Source organism: Podarcis melisellensis (genome assembly GCF_964234715.1).
Source record: "Podarcis melisellensis genome assembly, chromosome: 1".
In the NCBI taxonomy this organism is placed as follows: Eukaryota; Metazoa; Chordata; class Lepidosauria; order Squamata; family Lacertidae; genus Podarcis; species Podarcis melisellensis.
The window spans coordinates 81,728,353-81,749,382 of NC_138528.1; the positions used below are offsets into that span (position 1 = coordinate 81,728,353).

General features: G+C 41.1%; 3 protein-coding genes across 3 annotated transcripts in view; all 3 read right to left on the minus strand.

Annotated features, from left to right (window-relative positions):
* Positions 1–2,401: 2,401 nt before the first annotated feature.
* Positions 2,402–21,030, minus strand: part of LOC309377945 (uncharacterized protein) — a gene marked incomplete at both ends in the record, with an annotated part of 34,308 nt that continues 15,679 nt past the window's right edge. Inside the window, one exon of the mRNA XM_081925661.1 lies at positions 2,402–3,355. Within this exon, the coding sequence (XP_081781787.1) occupies positions 2,402–3,355 (954 nt within the window). The remainder of the gene's footprint in view (positions 3,356–21,030) is intronic.
* LOC309366814 (olfactory receptor 9G19-like) lies at positions 9,059–9,994 on the minus strand (the record flags this gene model as incomplete). The annotated part of the gene is made up of 1 exon (XM_081905662.1): positions 9,059–9,994. The coding sequence occupies one exon, from the start codon at positions 9,992–9,994 to the stop codon at positions 9,059–9,061; it is 936 nt and encodes a 311-aa protein (XP_081761788.1).
* LOC309366858 (olfactory receptor 9G19-like) lies at positions 16,776–17,711 on the minus strand (the record flags this gene model as incomplete). The annotated part of the gene is made up of 1 exon (XM_081905734.1): positions 16,776–17,711. One exon carries the CDS (start codon positions 17,709–17,711, stop codon positions 16,776–16,778), a length of 936 nt encoding a protein of 311 aa, XP_081761860.1.

Genomic DNA, 21,030 nt, shown 5'->3' on the forward strand with positions numbered 1-21,030 from the left:
CTGAATACCTTTAACCAACTGGTCCCTTCTAATCATATTTAACAAAACCTCCAGGACTGATATAAAGAGCAAAGGGGATATTGGGCATCCCTGTCGTGTCCCTTTTTCTATTGGTATTTCTTCCGTAACCACATTGTTTACTATTAACTTAGCTTTTTGTTTAGAATATATTGCACCTATACCGTTTTCAAAACCTTGGCCTACCCCCATCCCTTGGAGATTCTTCTTCATAAAACTCCAGCAAATGTTGTCAAAGGCTTTCTCCGCGTCCACAAAAATCAAAACAGCTTTCCTATTAATATCCACCTCTAATAACTCCAAAATGTCTATAATGTTCCTCACATTTTCTGACATCTGTCTCCCAGGAAGAAAGCCTGTCTGGTCCTTGTGAATCTCCTCTAACAGCACTCTTTTAAGTCTTTTTGCCAGAATGTCTGCAAAAATTTTATAATCCACGTTCAATAGAGATATAGGGCGGTAGTTCCTGACCTGGTTCTGAAAAGAACCATTTCTCTTGCTTTCTGGCAGGGTTTCTCAGGCAATGGGACTAATTGTGGTTTGTCAGGGGCCCTCATTTTCCTTCCTGCACCTGACATTACCAACAGTCTCAAGGGCTGGCAGGACTCTGAAGAGTGTGCAGCGAAGGCAGGGGACTAGGGGAGTTACCCAGGCAAGGGGACCATTGATATATGGCTCCTGACACTGCCTACATGGCAGAAGCCAGGGGAGAGTCAGGACAGAGTGGGATGGAGGAAGGCATACCAGATGGGGCAGCAGAAGAAGAAGCTAACATATGGATCAGTAGACTTTCCACCTTCCACTGCCTGCTGTCTCCTAGAACCAGGAGGGTCTTGTAGTGAGAAGAGAATCAGACCTTCTGTGCCGCTAGAAGTCTCAGGTTGCAGGAGCACAATCCATCAGGGGAGGACGTATAATCTGGTGGAGGCGGGAGTTTCCCTGTTGCTGCAACTGCTCCATAAGTCCCTGACTCATGGGTGCTGGCTCCCTCGGGCCCTTAGAGTCAATGTGGTGTAGTGGCTAAGAGCGGTGGACTCTTAATCTGGGGACCTGGATTCGCATCCCCGCTCCTCCACATGCAGCTGCTGGGTGACCTTGGGCCAGTCACACTTCTCTGAAGTATCTCAGCCTCACTCACCTCACAGAGTGTTTGTTATGGGGGAGGAAGGGAAAGGAGAATGTTAGCCACTTTGAGACTCCTTTGGGTAGTGATAAAGCGGCATATCAAATCCAACCGCCTCCTCCTCCTCCTCCTCCTCCTCCTCCTCCTCCTCCTCCTCCTCCTCTTCTCCTCCTCACACACACTCCTGTGGAACAATTGTATCATGCAATGATTTTTTAAATCTAGAATGGGGATGAGGGACCTGTGGCCCTCTGGATGTTATTGGACTACAACTCCCATCGTCCCTGCACATTGATCATCTTGGCTGGAGTCCAACTACCTCTAGAGGGCCACTGGATGTTGAATTACTGTTTCTTCACACAACAGCACTGATGTAATAGCCACCAACACCCAGAACAAATAAACCTTTGCAATAACAGAGGCCAGTTTTATCATATACTTTCTAATTTATTATTATTGTTTTATGAAACAGGAAACATACAATTTTAAATGAAATTGTTATCTTTATATTTATTTTCAAATTATAACATAACATCTCAACTAAATAAGTGAGGAGTGAAGTTTGTTATGCTCATAGATGTTCTCTATGAGAGCAATATATTGATCTAGGATATACACAAGTAGCTAATATTGCAATCTTATGTAGCATGCCTTATCGGAACTAAGTCTCATTGAGTTAAATGCAGAGATAAGTTCAATAAATATCTTAATGAGAAACTGCCTCTAATTTGTTCTTCCAGAAGCAATATGCAGCCCAAACGTAGCCATCCTTTGAAATCGGCACTTCTCTGAATTTTGTGATGCAGTTCCCCAACTAAATTATGTGTAAAAACGCATTGTATTTGGGGAAATGGGCACTAAAGTGCTGATGAATTTTTGTGAGGACTTAAGTGCAGAACTGGAAAACCAAAAAACCGTGGCATATTTAAAATGACAGATTTATACATTCTTAGTTAAATGCGATGCCCCGGTAAGTGGGCATAGGATGGCAGCCTAGGGTTCAGATACTTTATCAGGGAAAATGATCTAAAATGATTGTTATCTGCAGCAATAGTCAGCCTCAAAATGGGAAGAGGGAGAACAGGAAGAATTAGTCCAACATGAATGGTTCTTATGAGTATGAAAAATAGTGTCTCACAAATAATGCATTATACAAATGAGGTTCTGAGGACACATCTACATAAAAACACATGACAAAAGATGTTACTAATGAGTAATAATGCTAAGCTACTAGAAACAAAACTGCATGCTTCCAGTTATTCATGCTGTCCTCCATTTCATTGCCAGTTTCTTCAGAGCATGTTTTACATCCTTGTTCCTGAGGCTGTAGATGAGGGGATTAAGCATAGGAATCACTACTGTGTAGAAAACAGAGACCACTTTGTCCCTTTCCAAAGCATAGCTGGAGCTGGGCCGTGAGTAGATGAAGAGGATAGAGCCATAGTACAAAGTAACTGCAATCAGATGAGAAGCACATGTGGAGAAGGCTTTCAGTCTCCCTTCAGTGGAGCGGATCCTCAAGATGGCAGCCAGAATGAAGGCATAGGAGGCAAGGATAAGTGCAGAGGGTGTAATTACATTAGAAGCCAAAATGAAGTACAACACGGACTGATAGCTCTTGGGCACGTTGCAGGATAGCTTCACCAATGGAGGTAAGTCACAGAAGAAGTCATCAATGACGTTGCCATCACAGAAGCTCAATGTGAAGGTTTCACTAGTGATTAAGGTGGAATTGATAAACCCCCCTAGATATGAGAGGGCCACCAGTGCTGTGCACAGCTTTCTGGACATGGCAGTGGCATACAACAATGGCTTGGCTATGGCCATATAACGGTCATAGGCCATGGCTGCCAGAAGGTAGCACTCGCTATAGGCAAGGGCAGCTGAGAAGAAGAATTGGGAGGCACAGCCACCAAAGGAAATGCTCTTGTCTTCAGAGATGCAGTTCACCAAGATCTTTGGCGCATAGATGGAGGAATACCACAGATCCAGGAAGGAAAGGTTCCCAATGAAGAAATACATGGGCGTATGGAGGTGAGAGTTGCTGCAGATTAGAGCAATTAATGTGATATTCCCTGCCAGACTCGCTATATATATTATTAGAAACAGTACAAATAAGATCAGCTGCAGTTTAGGGTTTGTTGTGAAACCCAGGAGAATGAAGTCGGTCACTGTGGTGAGATTTCCTTCCTCCATGAAGCTGTGTGGGATTAGCTGGTAAGGAAATTGAAGATATACACTGAAGTTCTGGCCTATCAGAATAGCATCAGTTCTCAATGAGCTAAATCAGGCATGGAGAACCTCAAGACCTTATCTATGAAACCCTCTTCATGCTACAGTCCCTCTAGAGATGGGCAAGAAATTCTATTCAGGTCTAATTTGAAGCCAAATCTATCAAATTTGCACTTTTAGAACCACTATGCAAACCAAGACACAGCTATCATTTGAAATTTTCACTCATCCCAATTTTGCTATGCGGTTTGCCGACCAAACATTATTTACAAAAGTGCATATATTAGGGGAATGTGGATATTTAAAACATGTAATTTAGTGGAAACTGTGTATACAAATGTGTTTATTGGGAGAAACCTAAACTAAAATGCTGATGAATTTTCATGAGGATTTCATTATTATTATTTTGCAACTTGCTGCAAAATGTGAAGAACGGCGTTTGAAATGGGGAAAACAGAGAGAACTGAAATGGACAGATCCATACACCCCATCTCCCCTCCCTGAGGCTTCTTGAAGACTTTGGCTTGGCTGAAATGAGTCCCTGAACTGTGAAAATGCCCTTTACTTGACTGGATGGATCTCTGTTTCTCACTGTTGCTCTATATATTTGTGTGCACAGAAACCTCTGATTTTTCCGCAGGCAGAATGCAGCTTACTCTGCAGAGGTGTCACAGCTGCTGCTTCACCCAGTTTTGCCCTGGCCCCTGTACATCACTGACATGTGGTCCTTGGAAGCTTGGCCTTGAGGAAAGGCCACCACTGAGCTGAGAAAAGTCCTCACCTCTGAGCTAAATGGCTTGTGGTGTTCTCAGCATCTGGAAAATAAGAGATCTCTGATCTTAACAAGTAGCAGAGGACAACAGTGGAAAAGGGTGCAAGCAATGCTCTTACACACTCCAAATTCTTCCATAACCCTGTTGCCCAATCCAATGCGTTATATAAAGATCCAAATTTCATTTATTGTTAAACGTTTTGATTTACTTGGTCATGCCCACCATTTTATGGCTGATTGGACATTCTATAGCCTTTTAAATGTGTTTATGGGAGGCGCTATTGGTTTGCTTTTGTTTTATTATCCATTTTGTATTCCCAGTTTGCATTTTTTATGTCATAAGCTGCCCTGTGATGTTCAGATGAAGGGAGGCATACAAAGTTTAATAATAATAATAATAATAATAATAATAATAATAATAATAATAATAATATTTTCTGCCCCTCCTTTGTAAACTCAGATGTTTAGAATACAGTCATATCTCGGGTTAAATGTGCTTCAGGTTGAGTGTTTTCAGGTTATGCTCCACGGTGACCCAGAAGTAACGGAGCACGTTACTTGCAGGTTTCGCCACTCGCGCATGCGCAGGTGCTCAAAATGACATCACACGCATGCGCAGAAGCGGCGAATCGCAAACCGCGCACGCGCAATCGTGGGTTGTGTTCACTTCAGGATGCGAATATGGCTCCAGAACAGATCCCATTCACATCCAGAGGTACCACTGTAAGTGTATTTGGAACATAAATAGAAATCCAGTAGAAAGCAATATGAAAGAGCAGCAACTGAAGCAGAAAGGACAGTTGCTTTCCATTTTAAGTGCTTCATTTCTGCTTAAGAAATATGCTTTCAAAATGGGATTTACACATGAATTTATTTTAATGGGAGTTGTTTTAAAACCATATTTATTATATTGCATTAATCGTTTTTAATCCAATTTTATTATTTTAAAAAATTACTGACATATACCCAGAGGCATTTCAAGCATGCTTTAAAAAGTGCTGCCATTAATACCAATCTCCATCACAATTATAATCTTGATTTTAATCTGGGCACCCAAGTCTCTGAAGTGTGTTGCCTTTGATTGCCTTACCTTCTCCAGCCCAGGCAATGAGGCTTGTCATCAATCTTCTCCTCCTTGTTCTTTCCAGAAAACATTTCAAAGACAACAAAACAACCAGGTGCATAACATACGTTTTGAGAATTGATTCTCAGATGTGATTTGCTTGGTCAGTCAACTGATTTCTTCTGCTGGCTTTGTGCTGTACAAGCCAGTATGCAGGGAGGCATGAAAGAGGGTGTGTCTGTTTCTTATCATATAGAATCAAATATCTATAGAATCAAATAAGCTGAACCTGTTAGGTGATAAAGCTCTGGAACAAAACTTAGCTCTTAATCTTGATGGCACCCACTAGTCATAGGGCACAATATGATAGTCATGGATGATGCTGATTCCATAAGAAAATGAGCTTATTCAATCTCTGGACTGATTTATATAAGTGCTGAAACCAGCAGTTCACCCACAACCCATTAGTGGCTTCAGATCAGAAAAGTATTATTTGATATTTAGTCAGAGCATTCTATTGTCTCTGGAGGATATTGTCCCAGTGGCTTCTTTAATGACACAAAACTTCTCATGCTCTGCTGGGATTTGGTTTTATGCCTTTGGAATAACCTAATACCCTAAGCAAATCAAGAGTGTTACTTGTTGAGGAAATAGACTTTGAGAACCCATTCCCCAAATCTCTCTAGTGGTCATTTCTTTCTCTGGATGCCTTCAGGTATATATTTGGAAGAGCTGAAAGAGAACAAGAAGATAGGGGAGAGGGAACATAATGTAGGGGGAACATTAGGATTATTTAGGGGGAGCATCAGAATAGCTAGTGCAGACCAGAGGAGATATTTTTGTTACTTCAGTCATCACCATTATCTTGTAACTAACTGTAATGATTGGCTGCTTCATAAGATCACACACCTATTTAATTAATTAAAGTAGTTTTTACAAACCTCATTTATTGTAGTTCCACTTACTGAAGTCCTGAAGCTCTTGCTCCTAAATTCAGATTCAGCATCCTTGTTCTTGTCCAGGGTCCTGATCTCACTCCACTATAAAATTAGACCAGGCGGTCAGGGCCTGCCTCGCATCATCCTGTTTGAAGCACTGTCTCTACTCAGTGGCAGAGACAACTACGGATTAGGAAAAATGTTTACTTGGTTTTTTCCATCTTCATTTCCAACAAAATAATTTCCTTCTAAACAAAACTCTTGGCTTTATATAATATTTCATTGATTCCCAAAGTTTCTTGACTGGTTTATAAGAACAGCTCAGAAGTTATATTTTATGCCTCAAAATATTTTCCCTCATCTTTCTGAATTTTTTTTATTAACCCTCTTTTCTACTGATTCCATCGTCACTGAAGCTTCTTCACCTTTATTAAAGAAAGCAGGAAGGACAAATCCTAAAATTAAAAGAATAGACAGCAGGTTGCTTGCAGTGTAAGAATTTTACATTGTTGTTGTAGGCATATTTTAAGCTAGATGAAAAGACTTTTGGTATGGAATGAAACAAGTATTAAAGAACAGTTTAATTAATCTATTTTTCTTTAATATTGATGATACCTTACATTCCTGCCCATCCTCAGTTGATGTCCATGTATTTAATCTAATGTCTAATAGTATAGTTATTATATGCACAATTTGTGGGTTCTCAACTTTTGACCTCAAAACCTTCAGACATATCTATTATACCCTTTCCTTGAATATTTTTGAAGAGGAGAATTGCAGGCACCATTACTTAGATACCTGAAACTGATGAAAAGGGGACTCAGATTTGGCAGAATACTGATAAGCATAACTTCACTCAGCAGGCATAAAACCTAATTGCAGACTATTTGTAGCACAGCAGAGCATAGCTACAAGGGGGTAGAATCCAGCTGAGTCATGTGATCTGGTTGACTGTGCAAATCAGTTGTTACTTTTCACATACCAGTGCAGGAAATTCAAATACTCTCTTCCATGGGAAAATAGATAAAACTATTTTATCTATTATTAACCGTAAGAATATCCTTTCCTATAAATTTCAAGGCAGAGGTCAGATGGCAGAGGTTGGATGGTCATCCTCTGGCATTGGTGCTTTAGTTTAGATTCCTGGATTGCAAGAGGTTGGACTAGATTACCCTTGGGGGTGCCTTCCAACTCTACAATTCAATGAGTCAATGAAGCCCTCAACTTTCATGGGGCTTTGTTCCAGGGAGTGCACCAAAAGACACAATTTCATCTGGTCAAAACACAATGGGTTCAGTGGTGAGTTGGATTGCCTGTATACTGAGATGTTATAACACAGTTCTGGGACACAATATACAGATGGAGGAATGGGAAAAACTATGGAAGAAAGAGATAAAATTTACAGCATGTGTGGTGATTAAAGAAAACTATATGAAAATTATGGTATCTCATACCTACGAGACCGTCTCTCCTGGTATGCCCCACGGAGGACCTTACAGTCCACAAATAATAACATCTTGGAGGTCCCGAGCCTCAGGGAGATTAGACTGGCCTCGACCAGGCCGAGGCCTTTTCGGCCACTGGTGGAACACTCTGTCACAAGTGACCAGGGCCCTTTGGGATTTGACATCTTTCCACAGGGCCTGCAAGACGGAGCTGTCCCACCAGGCTTTTGGTCAGGGTTCAGTCTGACTCCCTCTCCCCTTTCATAAGAACATGCATGAAAGTGGTCTCCCAAATTTTCCCACAGGCTCATATAAGTTCGGTACAAACGTTTAAGGTGAACGTTTAAGGTCCCCAACCCAAATCTGCAGGTTGCCATCTGATCCTGTACTGATTTTAGGATGTATTTTAATTGATTTTATGTTAATGTGTTATACATTTGATGTTAGCCTCTCTGAGCCCAGTTTTGGCCCAGTGGCGGGGTGTGTGTGTTAGGAATAAAAATTATTATTAGTGTTATTAGTAGTATTGTTATACTCCAGTTAAATTAGCGAAAATGTAAAACTAAAGAAAATAAGTGTTGGAAATGTAAAACAACAGAAGGCACATTTTTTCATATGTGGTGGGATTGCAAAATTGTTAAGAAGTATTGGGAAATGATTTATAATGAAATGAAGAAGATGTTTAAAATAACCTTTGATAAAAAACCAGAAGCTTTCCTATTAGGTATTACAGGAATGGATTTACCAAGATCACAAAAGAACTTGTTTATGTATGCAACCACAGCTGCATGAACATTATTAGCACAACATTGGAAAGAAGAAAGTATCCCAGCTAAAGAAGATTGGCGAGTAAAATTAACGGAATATGCTGAAATGGCAAAATTGACAATGAAATTAGGAGGAAGAGATGACAACGAATTTAAGGAAGAATGGAAGGACTTTATTGCATATATACAGAAGCAATGTACATTGGCAGGATTTTAGGAATACTTGTCATTTATTATGAACAGATAATAAGTAATGCAAATGGTTAAAACTTTATAATGGACATGTAGTACATTGATATACATTGGAACCAAGGAAGGGAATAGGGGGAAGTCAATCTGTTTTTTTTATTGTTGTTTGCTTTGTTTTTGTTATTGTTGGAAAATGGATAAAATGTTATGGGTAAAAAAGAGAGAGATGTTATAACACAGTTCTGAAGAGATTTGAAAACCTAAGACGGAAGAGAGCATATTTATTGCTCATATTTATTCAGAAACAGTTGCTTCCATTTGAGACTGACACATATTAAATTCATAGCTGTAGGCCATGTGTAGTAGAGAAGGGGGAAAACTGAGTTCTTAATACAGTTCCTCAAATGGGAGATATGGGGAAGGTATGGCAATGAAAGCATACAAATGTGTGCTATAAAACCAGTTTACATTATAAATAAATCTACTATGTCATATATAAAGTATTCTTCATTTAGAAATCTGTCTTTCTTGTCATCAACTTCTTCACAGCCTTTTTCACATCCTTGTTCCTTAAGCTATAAATCAGGGGGTTCAGCATGGGAAAGACCACTGTGTAGAATGTGGAAGCCCATTTGTCACGCTCCAAAGCATAGCTGGAACTGGGGCGTGAGTAAATGAAGAGGATGGAGCCATAGTATAAGGTGACAGCTGTCAGGTGGGAAGCACAGGTGGAGAAGGCTTTGCGCCTGCCATCAGTGGAGCGGATTCTCAAGATGGCTACTAGGATAAAGATATAGGAGGCAAGGATGAAGGCTGAAGGGGCAATGATGTTTAAAGTCAGGAGGATGTACAGCATAGTCTGGTAATTGTCAGTCACATCACAGGAAAGCTTCACCAGAGGAGGTACGTCACAGAAGAAGTCATCAATGACATTGCCATCACAGAAGCTAAATGTGAAGGTTTCACTTGTAAGGACAGTGGCATTGATGAACCCCCCTAGATATGAGAGGGCCACCAGTGCTGTGCACAGCTTTCTGGACATGGCTGTGGCATAGGACAGTGGCTTAGCAATGGCCACATAACGATCATAGGCCATGGCTGCCAGAAGGTAGCACTCGCTATAGGCAAGGGCAGCTGAGAAGAAGAATTGGGAGGCACAACCACCAAAGGAAATGCTCTTGTCTTCAGAGATGCAGTTCACCAAGATCTTTGGTGTATAGACGGAGGAATACCACAGATCCAGGAAGGAAAGGTTCCCAATGAAGAAATACATGGGCGTATGGAGGTGAGAGCTGCTGCAGATTAGAAGAATGAGTGCAATGTTCCCGGCTAGACTAGCTAGATAAATGATGAGAAACACCACAAACAGTATCAGTTGCAGTTTGGGATTTGTTGTGAATCCCAAAAGGATGAATTCAGTGACTGTGGTGTGATTTCCTCCTTCCATGAATCTTCTGTCAATCATTTGCTGAAGGACCTGAAAACACAAAGGACACTTAGTACTTGGAATGGCACCATGGTGTCCTATTAAAGCTCCTTTTCCTCAATATGTTCTGAATCAGAGAGCTCACAAGGGCAATTAAAAATGGGGAGGGAGGAGATTACTTGTTTAATGAGATTCTCACTAATACACACTTCAGAATTATTTTGAGATTTCAGATTTCTCACCTGGAATAGAGCCATGCTTTTACTAAGTCTATATACCATATTGGCCTGAATATAAGCCACACTCGAATATAAGCCGCACCTTTAGAATTCAAGGGGGGGGAAAGAAAACAAGACAATACCCGAATATAAGCCGCTTCCTTAAAATTCTGCAGGCACTCACACCCATTCCATTTTACCGCGTGTCTGTTTCAACAGCAATACTGTAAAAGCCTATTTTTGTAAGGTCACGAAGTTAAATCACACTTTAACTGTTCACGGTCAAAATTTGGGGGGAAAAGTGAGGCTTGTATTCAGGCCAATGTGATAAAATATTTTCTAATCTGACATTTTTCTCAGTTTGTTTGTTTTTCAATCTGACTTTCCTGTTGTTATTTTGCAAAAAAGATTCCGAAGTATCTAGTGCAACGACTATGGCAGTTCAGACAAATGTATTATGAATGTGCTCTGATTTCTAGAGATCAGAAAATATTTAGAGTACAGAGAACTGACATAGGAAGATACATACTTCTGGCTCTATCAGTTACATGTTATGAGAGTTTGACCAGATTCATGGAACTAAATCTTTGTTCAGATTAAATAGATTGTTTTAATTATATATAGGAATATATTGCAATTGGAATGAGACGGGAACCCTCAAAACACTTGCTAGGATGCAGGAATACATGATGACATTGTTTTAATCAAACAGCACCAAAAGACTCAGCAATTAAATGTAAGAATATTAGTCAATTTGTGTATTCCCTTTGAATTCCAAGCTTCAGTCATTCCTGATGTCATGATTTGTGAATTAACTTTATTTAAAAGTGATCGTCGTGAGCCATTAACATAATGCTAGAAGTGGATGTCATGTCTGCCCTGTTGGCTTGACTTCTGTCCTACTGAGTCACAAGAGAGGGGAGGAGGTGTGGTGGCAGTGAGGTCTGCACAGTGCAAATGCACCCGTGAAGTCAATGTGGTGTTCTGCTGACCCATTTCCAATGTACCAAGTCAGCAGCATCACACCCCTTCCCCTCTCTATCCTGGTATGCTGCAGCGACTCATCTGGACAGAGATCAGCTGCCACATCAACACACACATGAAGAAGAAGAAGAAGAAGAAGAGTTTGGATTTGATATCCCGCTTTATCACTACCTTAAGCAGTCTCAAAGCGGCTAACATTCTCCTTTCCGTTCCTCCCACACAACAAACACTCTGTGAGGTGAGTGAGGCTGAGAGACTTCAAAGAAGTGTGACTAGCCCAAGGTCACCCAGCAGCTGCATGTGAAGGAGCAGGGAATTGAACCTGGTTCACCAGATTACGAGTCCACCGCTTTTAACCACTACACCAGACTGGCTCTCCAATTCATGACCAGTTCAAAGAAGGCTTGAATGCCATCATTGTGTTTGCATCATCATCAGCAGCAACAGCTGCGTAAGTGAAAAACCTATATGCTGATCTCCCTTGATGTATTTGGCTAATTGTATTTGAGGTCATATGAAGAAGAAGAAGAAGAGTTTGGACTTGATATCGCGCCTTTCACTCCTCTTAAGGAGAATCGTATTTGAGGTGATATGGAAGTTCAGCCTATCCTCTTTCCTCCATGTTGACTCATGCTTACCTGCAAATCACCACCTAATGCTGCAGGCAAGACAAGCATGTGAGAACAAGATAGAGAACAGAGGAGGCTCCCCTGTTGTTGTTGTTGAACCCTTTTCTAATGTAATCCTTTAATCAGATGGCATTTAAAAAAATTATCTAGAGGTTTTCAGTTGTTATTCTGAAATCATACTCATCATAATCATTCTGGCACCAAAATGATGCAACCCTTTCAACTAACCAAGCCTCATTTCCTTACCTTATCAAGCCCATCCAATGAGAGACCCCTTCTTGTTATTTCCAGGCTCTGCAAAGCTTTCCAAACTAGGATAAATAAAAATAGAACCAAGTTGCAGGGAAACTGGAAGCCAAATTTAGGTGTACTGGGTTTTCCTCACATGGTTTTCTGTCGCTGGCCACTGATGGCCAATTATTTATAGAGAATGTCATTTTTCTCTTGGCGATAAGCTTAAAGTGTATTCCGGCAGCACCATATGGAAGAACTGCAAGGTTGTGGAAAGTGTCTCTGTTCTGCTGCTGAGCTCTGGAACCAAGAGCTCTAGGGTCTATATACCCTTTTCCTTGTTATACCAGAAAATCAATAGGTATCTTTAAAGTTTTACTTTGAATATAACAGTGGGGAATATGGCATTTTTAATTTCCTCAGATGAAGCTAATCTCAGTGTTCTTCTGTTCCATCACATCAAACAGTCCTGATTAGAAAGAGCGAGTGGATATTTATCCAGAAGATTCTGGTTCTCACTCTCCCCTGGCCCCAGTGGTGCTATCAATGGAAATGCATTTCAGAGCTCTGGTGCAATTAAAGGTTTGCATTTGGTGCCTGTTGCTCTCAGGTGGGTTGCTATATGATTATGTAGTCGGGTAAAGATTTGTTTACTCACTACATTCTTTGTAGAAGGAATAAGTGTTGTGAACATATTCCCTAGAGTTCATGAACTTGTAAATCCACAGTCCACAGCCAGCCATCCATCAGAATTCCATATTATCTATGAGCTTCAATGAGTATTCATGAGTTTTATATTTTCAGCTGAAATATGCACATTCCATTTTTGTGTCTAATTAATTACCTACACTTTGCACACACACACGAAGGTAATATTTAGCTCACAACTTCTTGAGATTATTTTCACAACCAGCCCCTATGCACTTTGTTGATCTTAGCTCTTTAGTTCAGAGACACCTTGCTATCACCCTGAAGCATGTGAAACCATCCTATATGACAGATCCTATAGGACAGAAACCATCCTATATGAACTACAGGCCAATCATATAGGATGTAGTGCACCATGATGTCACTGAGATGTCTGAATAAATGAACCCATTTGTTGTTGTTTAGTCATTTAGTCGTGTCTGACTCTTCATGACCCCATGTACCAGAGCACGCCAGGCACTCCTGTCTTCCACTGCCTCCCGCAGTTTGGTCAAACTCATGCTGGTAGCTTCACGAACACTGTCCAACCATCTCGTCCTCTGTCATCCCCTTCTCCTTGTGCCCTCCATCTTTCCCAGCATCAGGGTCTTTTCCAGGGAGTCTTCTCTTCTCATGAGGTGGCCAAAGTACTGGAGTCTCAGCTTCAGGACCTGTCCTTCCTGTGAGCACTCAGGGCTGATTTCCTTAAGAATGGATAGGTTTGATCTTCTTGTAGTCCATGAGACTCTCAAGAGTCTCCTCCATCACCATAATTCAAAAGCATCGATTCTTTGGCGATCAGCCTTCTTTATGGTCCAGCTTTCACTTCCATACATCACTACTGGGAAAACCATACCTTTAACTATACGGACCTTTGTTGGCAAGGTGATGTCTCTGCTTTTTAAGATGCTCTCTAGGTTTGTCATTGCTTTTCTCCCAAGAAGCAGGCTTCTTTTAATTTTGTGGCTGCTGTCACCATCTGCAGTGATCATGGAGCCCAAGAAAGTAAAGTCTCTCATGGCCTCCATTTCTTCCCCTTCTATTTGCCAGGAGGTGATGGGACCAGTGGCCATGATCTTCTTTTTTTGATGTTGGGCTTCAAACCATATTTTGCACTCTCCTCTTTCACCCTCATTAAAAATGAACCAATGCAAGCATAAAAAAGGCAATCATATACAATGTTGCATCATGACATATTGAATTCATGAATAATATTCATTCATTCATTCATTCATTCATTCATTCCGCACCCATCAGAAACTTAATGATGAACAAGAAATATGATAAGCGTGTTTAGAACAAGAGAAAAGGATTTCATCATAGGGAATCCTATGATGGGAATGCCTGGTGCTTGCATGTGCTTTATTTTTCTAGAAAAAACACTTTTACAGAATTATGATTCCAATCAGTGCCCTCGGCGTTGGTGGATGATCGGTACGGCAAAGTACAGTACAAGGAGAGGCTTTGTCTGTGTGGGCAACCTCGCGTAGAGGACCTGTGCCACTATTTATTCCAATGCCCACTATATATAGAACCAAGAGACCGATTTATAAAACCCCTGCTCACGAATGGAACACATTCGAACAGGGTGGAAAGGGTGAAATGGCTGCTGAGTTATACTGACGGCTTCATAACTTATAAAGTAGCACTATATGCATTAGCAGCTAAGAAGATCAGGAGAAAAGAACTAGATAAAATAGCGGTCAATTGCAAAGGTGATTTGGACATTTAAGCTGGCACATTTTACCTGAGAACCCCTTGCTATTCTATCGTATGCAACAAATAATTTTTAGGAGAAGTGATTGTGGTTCATTGTATCTGCGGTGCCTGATGTTTTTATGGTTTTTTTATGCTTATTGTTGCTATTCTTTGTTCCCTTTGTGAATGATGCCATGGCCATTGGCTAGTGCAATACATGGATGATGATGATAGAAAAAAGAGATGTTGGAATTCACCACAAACACCTCTCTCGTTCTCTAAGAATGGCAATGGCGCCCACCTGAGAGATGCCAGAACTGAGTTCTGGTGAGTTCCAAGTGAAAAAAAGCCCTGGGTTTACCTTTCTCTTCCCCCCTCCCGCAGTGGCGGAGGAAGGGGTGTGTGATAGGTGTGGCCCACCCTGGGTGTCATCCCTGAGAGGGGATGATATCGCCACCCCACCCCCTGGGACGCTTGCCCTGCCCCTGGGGCGGCTAGCCTCACCCCCGGGTGAGCTAGCTCTGCCTCTGCTCCCACGGAGTCTCAGGTTTCTCGTTCCTCTACCACCAAAATATGCACCAATCTGGCTGTTCTGTTGCTGAATGCCGGATTGCTTCATAATATGATCTCACTGATCCAAGACTTGATAGTGGGTGGGGGAGCCAATGTGGTGTTTATGACCGAGACCTGAGTGAGGAAGCTGGGAGAAGTGGATCTTATGAAGAAACCACAAAGCCCTCTCTCAAGGGTAGATCTTAACCCTTCTCTCACACAAAATGGGGTGGACCCTCCCAGCTCTCATTGGGGCTTCCCTTTCTTCTCCCAGAGAGAGAGAAGGACTTTGGATTATCTGTCTATCAGTAATCCAGTCTAATATTTATATTTGCAAATATAATAATGAGAATGAGAATACATTGAGTTTGCATTTTTCATTTCATTAACACTGAGCTGACAACAGTGAACCCAAGATTTCTTTCCTAAGTGGATACACATAACCAATTCAGACTTCATAACTATATCCATTGTTAGAATTTATTTGCCCTAAATACCACCACTTCTTACTAATTTGCACTGACTCACATTTCACTTATTGTTGCCAACTTACAGCACAATCACAAGTCCTTGCTGCTGAAGGACGTTGGTGTAAAGTGAAGGTAAGGATGAATCTGTCAATCTTAATTTCAGGTCTCCACATTTGCACAGCAATTTGCAATTTGGTGTTGATGTTTTTTTTTAAAAAAAATAAAAATCCTCATGAAATTTTATCACCATTTTAGTGTTCAGTTTTGAGAAATATACACATTTTTGCAAAGACTACACTAATACAATGCATTTTTTTCTACACATTGTTTGACTAAAGAACAGCATCGCAAAATTGGGAAAAGTGTGAATTTTGAAGGAGAGCTGTGTTTCTGTTCACATCTTGGTTCAAGAAGTGGAAATTAGGTAGTTTCTCATTACCATGCAAACAAAACAGAACACCTCTCTTGGCCCTAGGCAGAGGCCTCCCTCTACTGGGTTCTACTGGTCAGAGATTCTGCTGCCACAGAGGCCACACAACATGCCCACAGAAAGCAAAGGCGATCATAAACCTGAGTAATTAAATCACACATGACATTCTGATTAGTCTGCTGCACACCTATCCTTTGCTTAATCAAAACCACCAGCAGTGGAATATATGCTATTTAATTGTGTCAGCAATGCTAATGCTGTATCCTTATTAAGGAGTCTCAAATATTTTCATAATGTCTTGGACTGGGAGGTGTGGGGTTCCACCATTTCTGATTCCTCCCTATACATGCCCTGATGCATTCCTTTCTGTGACTGCCTTAAACAGGAGCAAAAGGTGTCTCTTCATTCTCTACTCTGTCTCTCTTCCACAGTTGTTATCTCCCACATAACTTACCGTAGTTGACTAAGAGTTCTGAGGAGATCTGCAAGGCTAAGGTGAAAAAGAGAATCTTTACTGCTCACTTTCATAGGTGCCAACTCCCTGGGGCCTGGGTGCCCGAGCACCCACAAAATTCCTTATGATGGGCACTCATAAATTTCAGTGCCAGGGCTGCATGGCACCCATGGCCCCGGGCAACCACAGTCGTGGGGCCAAGTTGGCACTCCAGCTCACATTTCCTATGGGACAGATACCTCCATTTGAGACTAACACATATAAAATTGAAAGCTATCGGTCATGTGCACTTGAGAAGTTGACCATTTGAGTTTTCAAAACTGCTTCAAATGAGACTTTTGATATTTTAGATTAGAAGTTATGATGATAATAGCATTCAGATATTGGTTACAAAACTATCTTACACACTTATTTCTGATCTATCAAGTTATCTTTACAGTCTCTTTAATTTAGAAATCTGTCTTTCTTGTCATCAACTTCTTCACAGCCTTTTTCACATCCTTGTTCCTTAAGCTATAAATCAGGGGGTTCAGCATGGGAAAGACCACTGTGTAGAATGTGGAAGCCCATTTTTCACTCCCAATGGCATAGCTGGAACTGGGGCGTGAGTAAATGAAGAGGATGGAGCCATAGTATAAGGTGACAGCTGTCAGGTGGGAAGCGCAGGTGGAGAAGGCTTTGTACTTGCCACCAGTGGAGGAGATTCTTAAGATAGCTGCCAGGATAAAGATATAGGAGGCAAGGCTGAAGGCTGAAGGGGCAATGATGTTAACAGTCAGAAGGAAGTATACCATACTCTGGTAATTCTCAGTCACATCACAGGAAAGCTTTATCCGAGGGGGTGCATCACAGAAGAAGTCATCAATGACATTGCCATCACAGAAGCTCAACGAGAAGGTCTTACTGGTTCCAATAGTGGCATTGATGAACCCCCCGAGATATGAGAGGGCCACCAGCACTGTGCACAGCTTTTTGGACATGGCAGTGGCATAGGACAGTGGCTTAGCAATGGCCACATAACGGTCATAGGCCATGGCTGCCAGAAGGTAGCACTCGCTATAGGCAAGGGCACCTGAGAAGAAGAATTGGGAGGCACAACCACCAAAGGAAATGCTCTTGTCTTCAGAGATGCAGTTCACCAAGATCTTTGGTGTATAGACGGAGGAATACCACAGATCCAGGAAGGAAAGGTTCCCAATGAAGAAATACATGGGCGTATGGAGGTGAGAGCTGCTGCAGATTAGAAGAATGAGTGCAATGTTCCCAGCTAGACTAGCTAGATAAATGATGAGAAACACCACAAACAGTATCAGTTGCAGTTTGGGATTTGTTGTGAATCCCAAAAGGATGAATTCAGTGACTGTGGTGTGATTTCCTCCTTCCATGAATCTTCTGTCAATCATTGGCTGAAGGACCTGAAAACACACAGAACACTTAACACTTGGAATGGCACCATGGTGTCCTATTAGAGCTCCTTTTCCTCAATATGTTCTGAATCAGAGAGCTCACAAGGGCAATTAAAAATGGGGAGGGAGGAGATTACTTGTTTAATGAGATTCTCACTAATACACACTTCAGAATTATTTTGAGCTTTCAGATTTTTCACGTGGAACAAAGCCATGTTTTTACAAAGTGTGTATACCATATTGGCCTGAATATAAGCTACACCCGAATATAAGCCGCAGCTTTAGAATTCAATGGGGAAAAAGAAAACAAGACAATACCCGAATATAAGCCGCTCCCTTAAAATTCTGCAGGCACTCACCCATTCCATTTTACCGCATATCTGTTTCAGCAGCAATAGTGTAAAAGCCCTTTTTTGTAAGGTCTCGAAATTAAGCCACACTTTAACTGTTCACGGTCAGAATTTGGAAAAAAAGTGAGGCTTGTATTCAGGCCAATGTGATAAAATACTTTCTAATCTGAAACTTTTCTCAGTTTGTTTGTTTTTCAATCTGACTTTCCTGTTGTTATTTTGCAAAAAAGATTCTGAAGTATCTAGTGCAATGACTATGGCAGTTCAGAGAAATGTATTATGAATGTGCTCTAATTTCTAGAGATCAGAAAATATCATTTAGAGTACATAGAACTGACATAGGAAGATACATAGAGATACATAGAGTTCTGGCTCTATCAGTTACACATTATGAGAGTTTGACCAGATTCATGGAACTAAATCTTTGTTCAGGTTAAACAGATTGTTTTAATTATATATAGGAATATATTGCAATTGGATTGAGACAGGAACCCTCAAAACACTTGCTAGGATGCAGGAATACACGATGACATTGTGTTGCAGATGCAACGTCTTTAATCAAACAGCACCAAAAGACTCAGCAATTAAATGTAAGAATATTAGTCCATATGTGTATTCCCTTTCAATTCCAAGCTTCAATCATTGCTGATGTCATGGTTTGTGGATGTCATGTCTTCCCTGTTGGCTTGACTTCTGTCCTACTGAGTCACTAGAGAGGGGAGGAGGTGTGGTGGCAGTGAGGTTTGCACAGTGTAAATGCACCCGTGAAGTTAATGTGGTGTTCTGCTGGCCCATTCCCAATGTACCAAGTCAACAGCATCACACCCCTTCCCCTCTCTATCCTGGTATGCTGCATCAACTCATCTGGACAGAGATCAACAGGGCTGTGCAGCCCTATGTATGTCTTCTGCAGACACGTGGTGGTTCCAGGTACTGATGTTCACCCCCTGCCACATCAAGACACACATGACCAGTTCAAAGAAGGCTTGAATGCCATCCTTGTGTTTGCATCATCAGCAGCAGCAACAGCAGCGTAAGTGAAAAACCTACATGCCAATCTCCCTTGATGTATTTCACTAATCGTATTTGAGGTCATATGAAGAAGAAGAAGAGTTTGGACTTGATATCCCGCCTTTCACTCCCCTTAAGGAGACTCAAAGTGGCTAACAATCTCCTTTCCCTTCCTCCCCCACAACAAACACTCTGTGAGGTGAGTGGGGCTGAGAGACTTCAGAAGAAGTGTGACTAGCCCAAGGTTACCCAGCAGCTGCATTTGGAGGAGTGGAGACGCAAACCCAGTTCCCCAGATTACGAGACTACCGCTCTTAACCACTACACCACACTGGCTCTCAGTTCACCCTATCCTCTTTCCTCCATGATGACTCATGCTTAGCTGCAAATCACCACCTAATGCTACAGGCAAGACAAGCATGTGAGAACAAGATAGAGAACAGAGGAGGGGAGCCCCTGTTGTTGTTGTTGAACCCTTTTCTGAGGTAATCCTTTAATCAGATGGCGTTTTTAAGAATATATCTAGAGGTTTTCAGTTGCTATTCTGAAATCATACTCATCATAATCATTCTGGCACCAAAATTACGCAACCCTTTCAACTACCCAAGCCTCATTTCCTTACCTTATCAAGCCCATCCAATGAAAGACCCCTTCTTGTTATTTCCAGGCTCTGCAAAGCTTTCCAAACTAGGATAAATAAAAATAGAACCAAGTTGCAGGGAAACTGGAAGCCAAATTTAGGTGTACTGGGTTATGCTCACATGGTTTTCTGTCGCTGGCCACTGATGGCCAATTATTTATAGAGAATGTCATTTTTTTTCTTGGCGATAAGCTTAAAGTGCCTTCTGGCAGCACCATATGGAAGAACTGCAAGGTTGTGGAAAGTGTCTCTGTTCTGATGCTGAGCTCTGAAACCAAGAGCTCTAGGGTCTATGTACCCTTTTCCTTTTTATACCAGAAAATCAATAGGTATCTTTAAAGATTTACTTTGAATATAACAGTGGGGAATATGGCATTTTTAATTTCCTCAGATGAAGCTAATCTCAGTGTTCTTCAGTTCCATCACATCAAACAGTCCTGATTAGAAAGAGCGAGTGGATATTTATCCAGAAGGTTCTGGTTCTCACTCTCCCCTGCGCCCCAGTGGTGCTATCAATGGAAATGCATTTCAGAGCTCTGGTGCAATTAAAGGATTGCATTTGGTGCCTGTTGCTCTCAGGTGGGTTGTTATATGATTATGTAGTCGGGTAAAGATTTGTTTACTCACTACATTCTTTGTAGAAGGAATAAGTGTTGTGAACATATTCCCTAGAGTTCATGAACTTGTATGTCCACAGTCCACAGTCAACCATCCATCAGAATTCCATTTTTTTGTCTAATTAATTACCTACACTTTGCACACACACACAAAGGTAATATTTAGCTCACAACTTCTTGAGATTATTTGCACAACCAGCCCCTATGCACTCTGTTGATCTTAGCTCTTTAGTTCGGAGACACCTTGATATCACCCTGAGGCATGTGAAACCAGGCCAATCATATAGGATGTGGGGCACCATGATGTCACTGAGATGTCTGAATAAAAGAACCCATGCAAGCATAAAAAAGGCAATCATATACCATGTTGCATCATGACATATTGAATTCATGAATAATATTTATTTATTTATTTATTTATTCATTCATTCATTCATTCATTCATTCTGCACCCATCAGAAACCTAATGGTGAACAAAAATTATGAAAAACATTTTGAGAACAGAGAGAAAAAATGATTTCATCACAATCACAAGTCCTTGCTTCTTACGGACGTTGATGTAAGGTGGAGGAAGATAACAATGAATCTATCAATCTTAAATTCAGGTTTCCACACTTCCAAAGCAATTTTGAATTGGGTGTTGTTGGTTTTTGTTTTTTTAAAATAAATCCTCGTGAAAA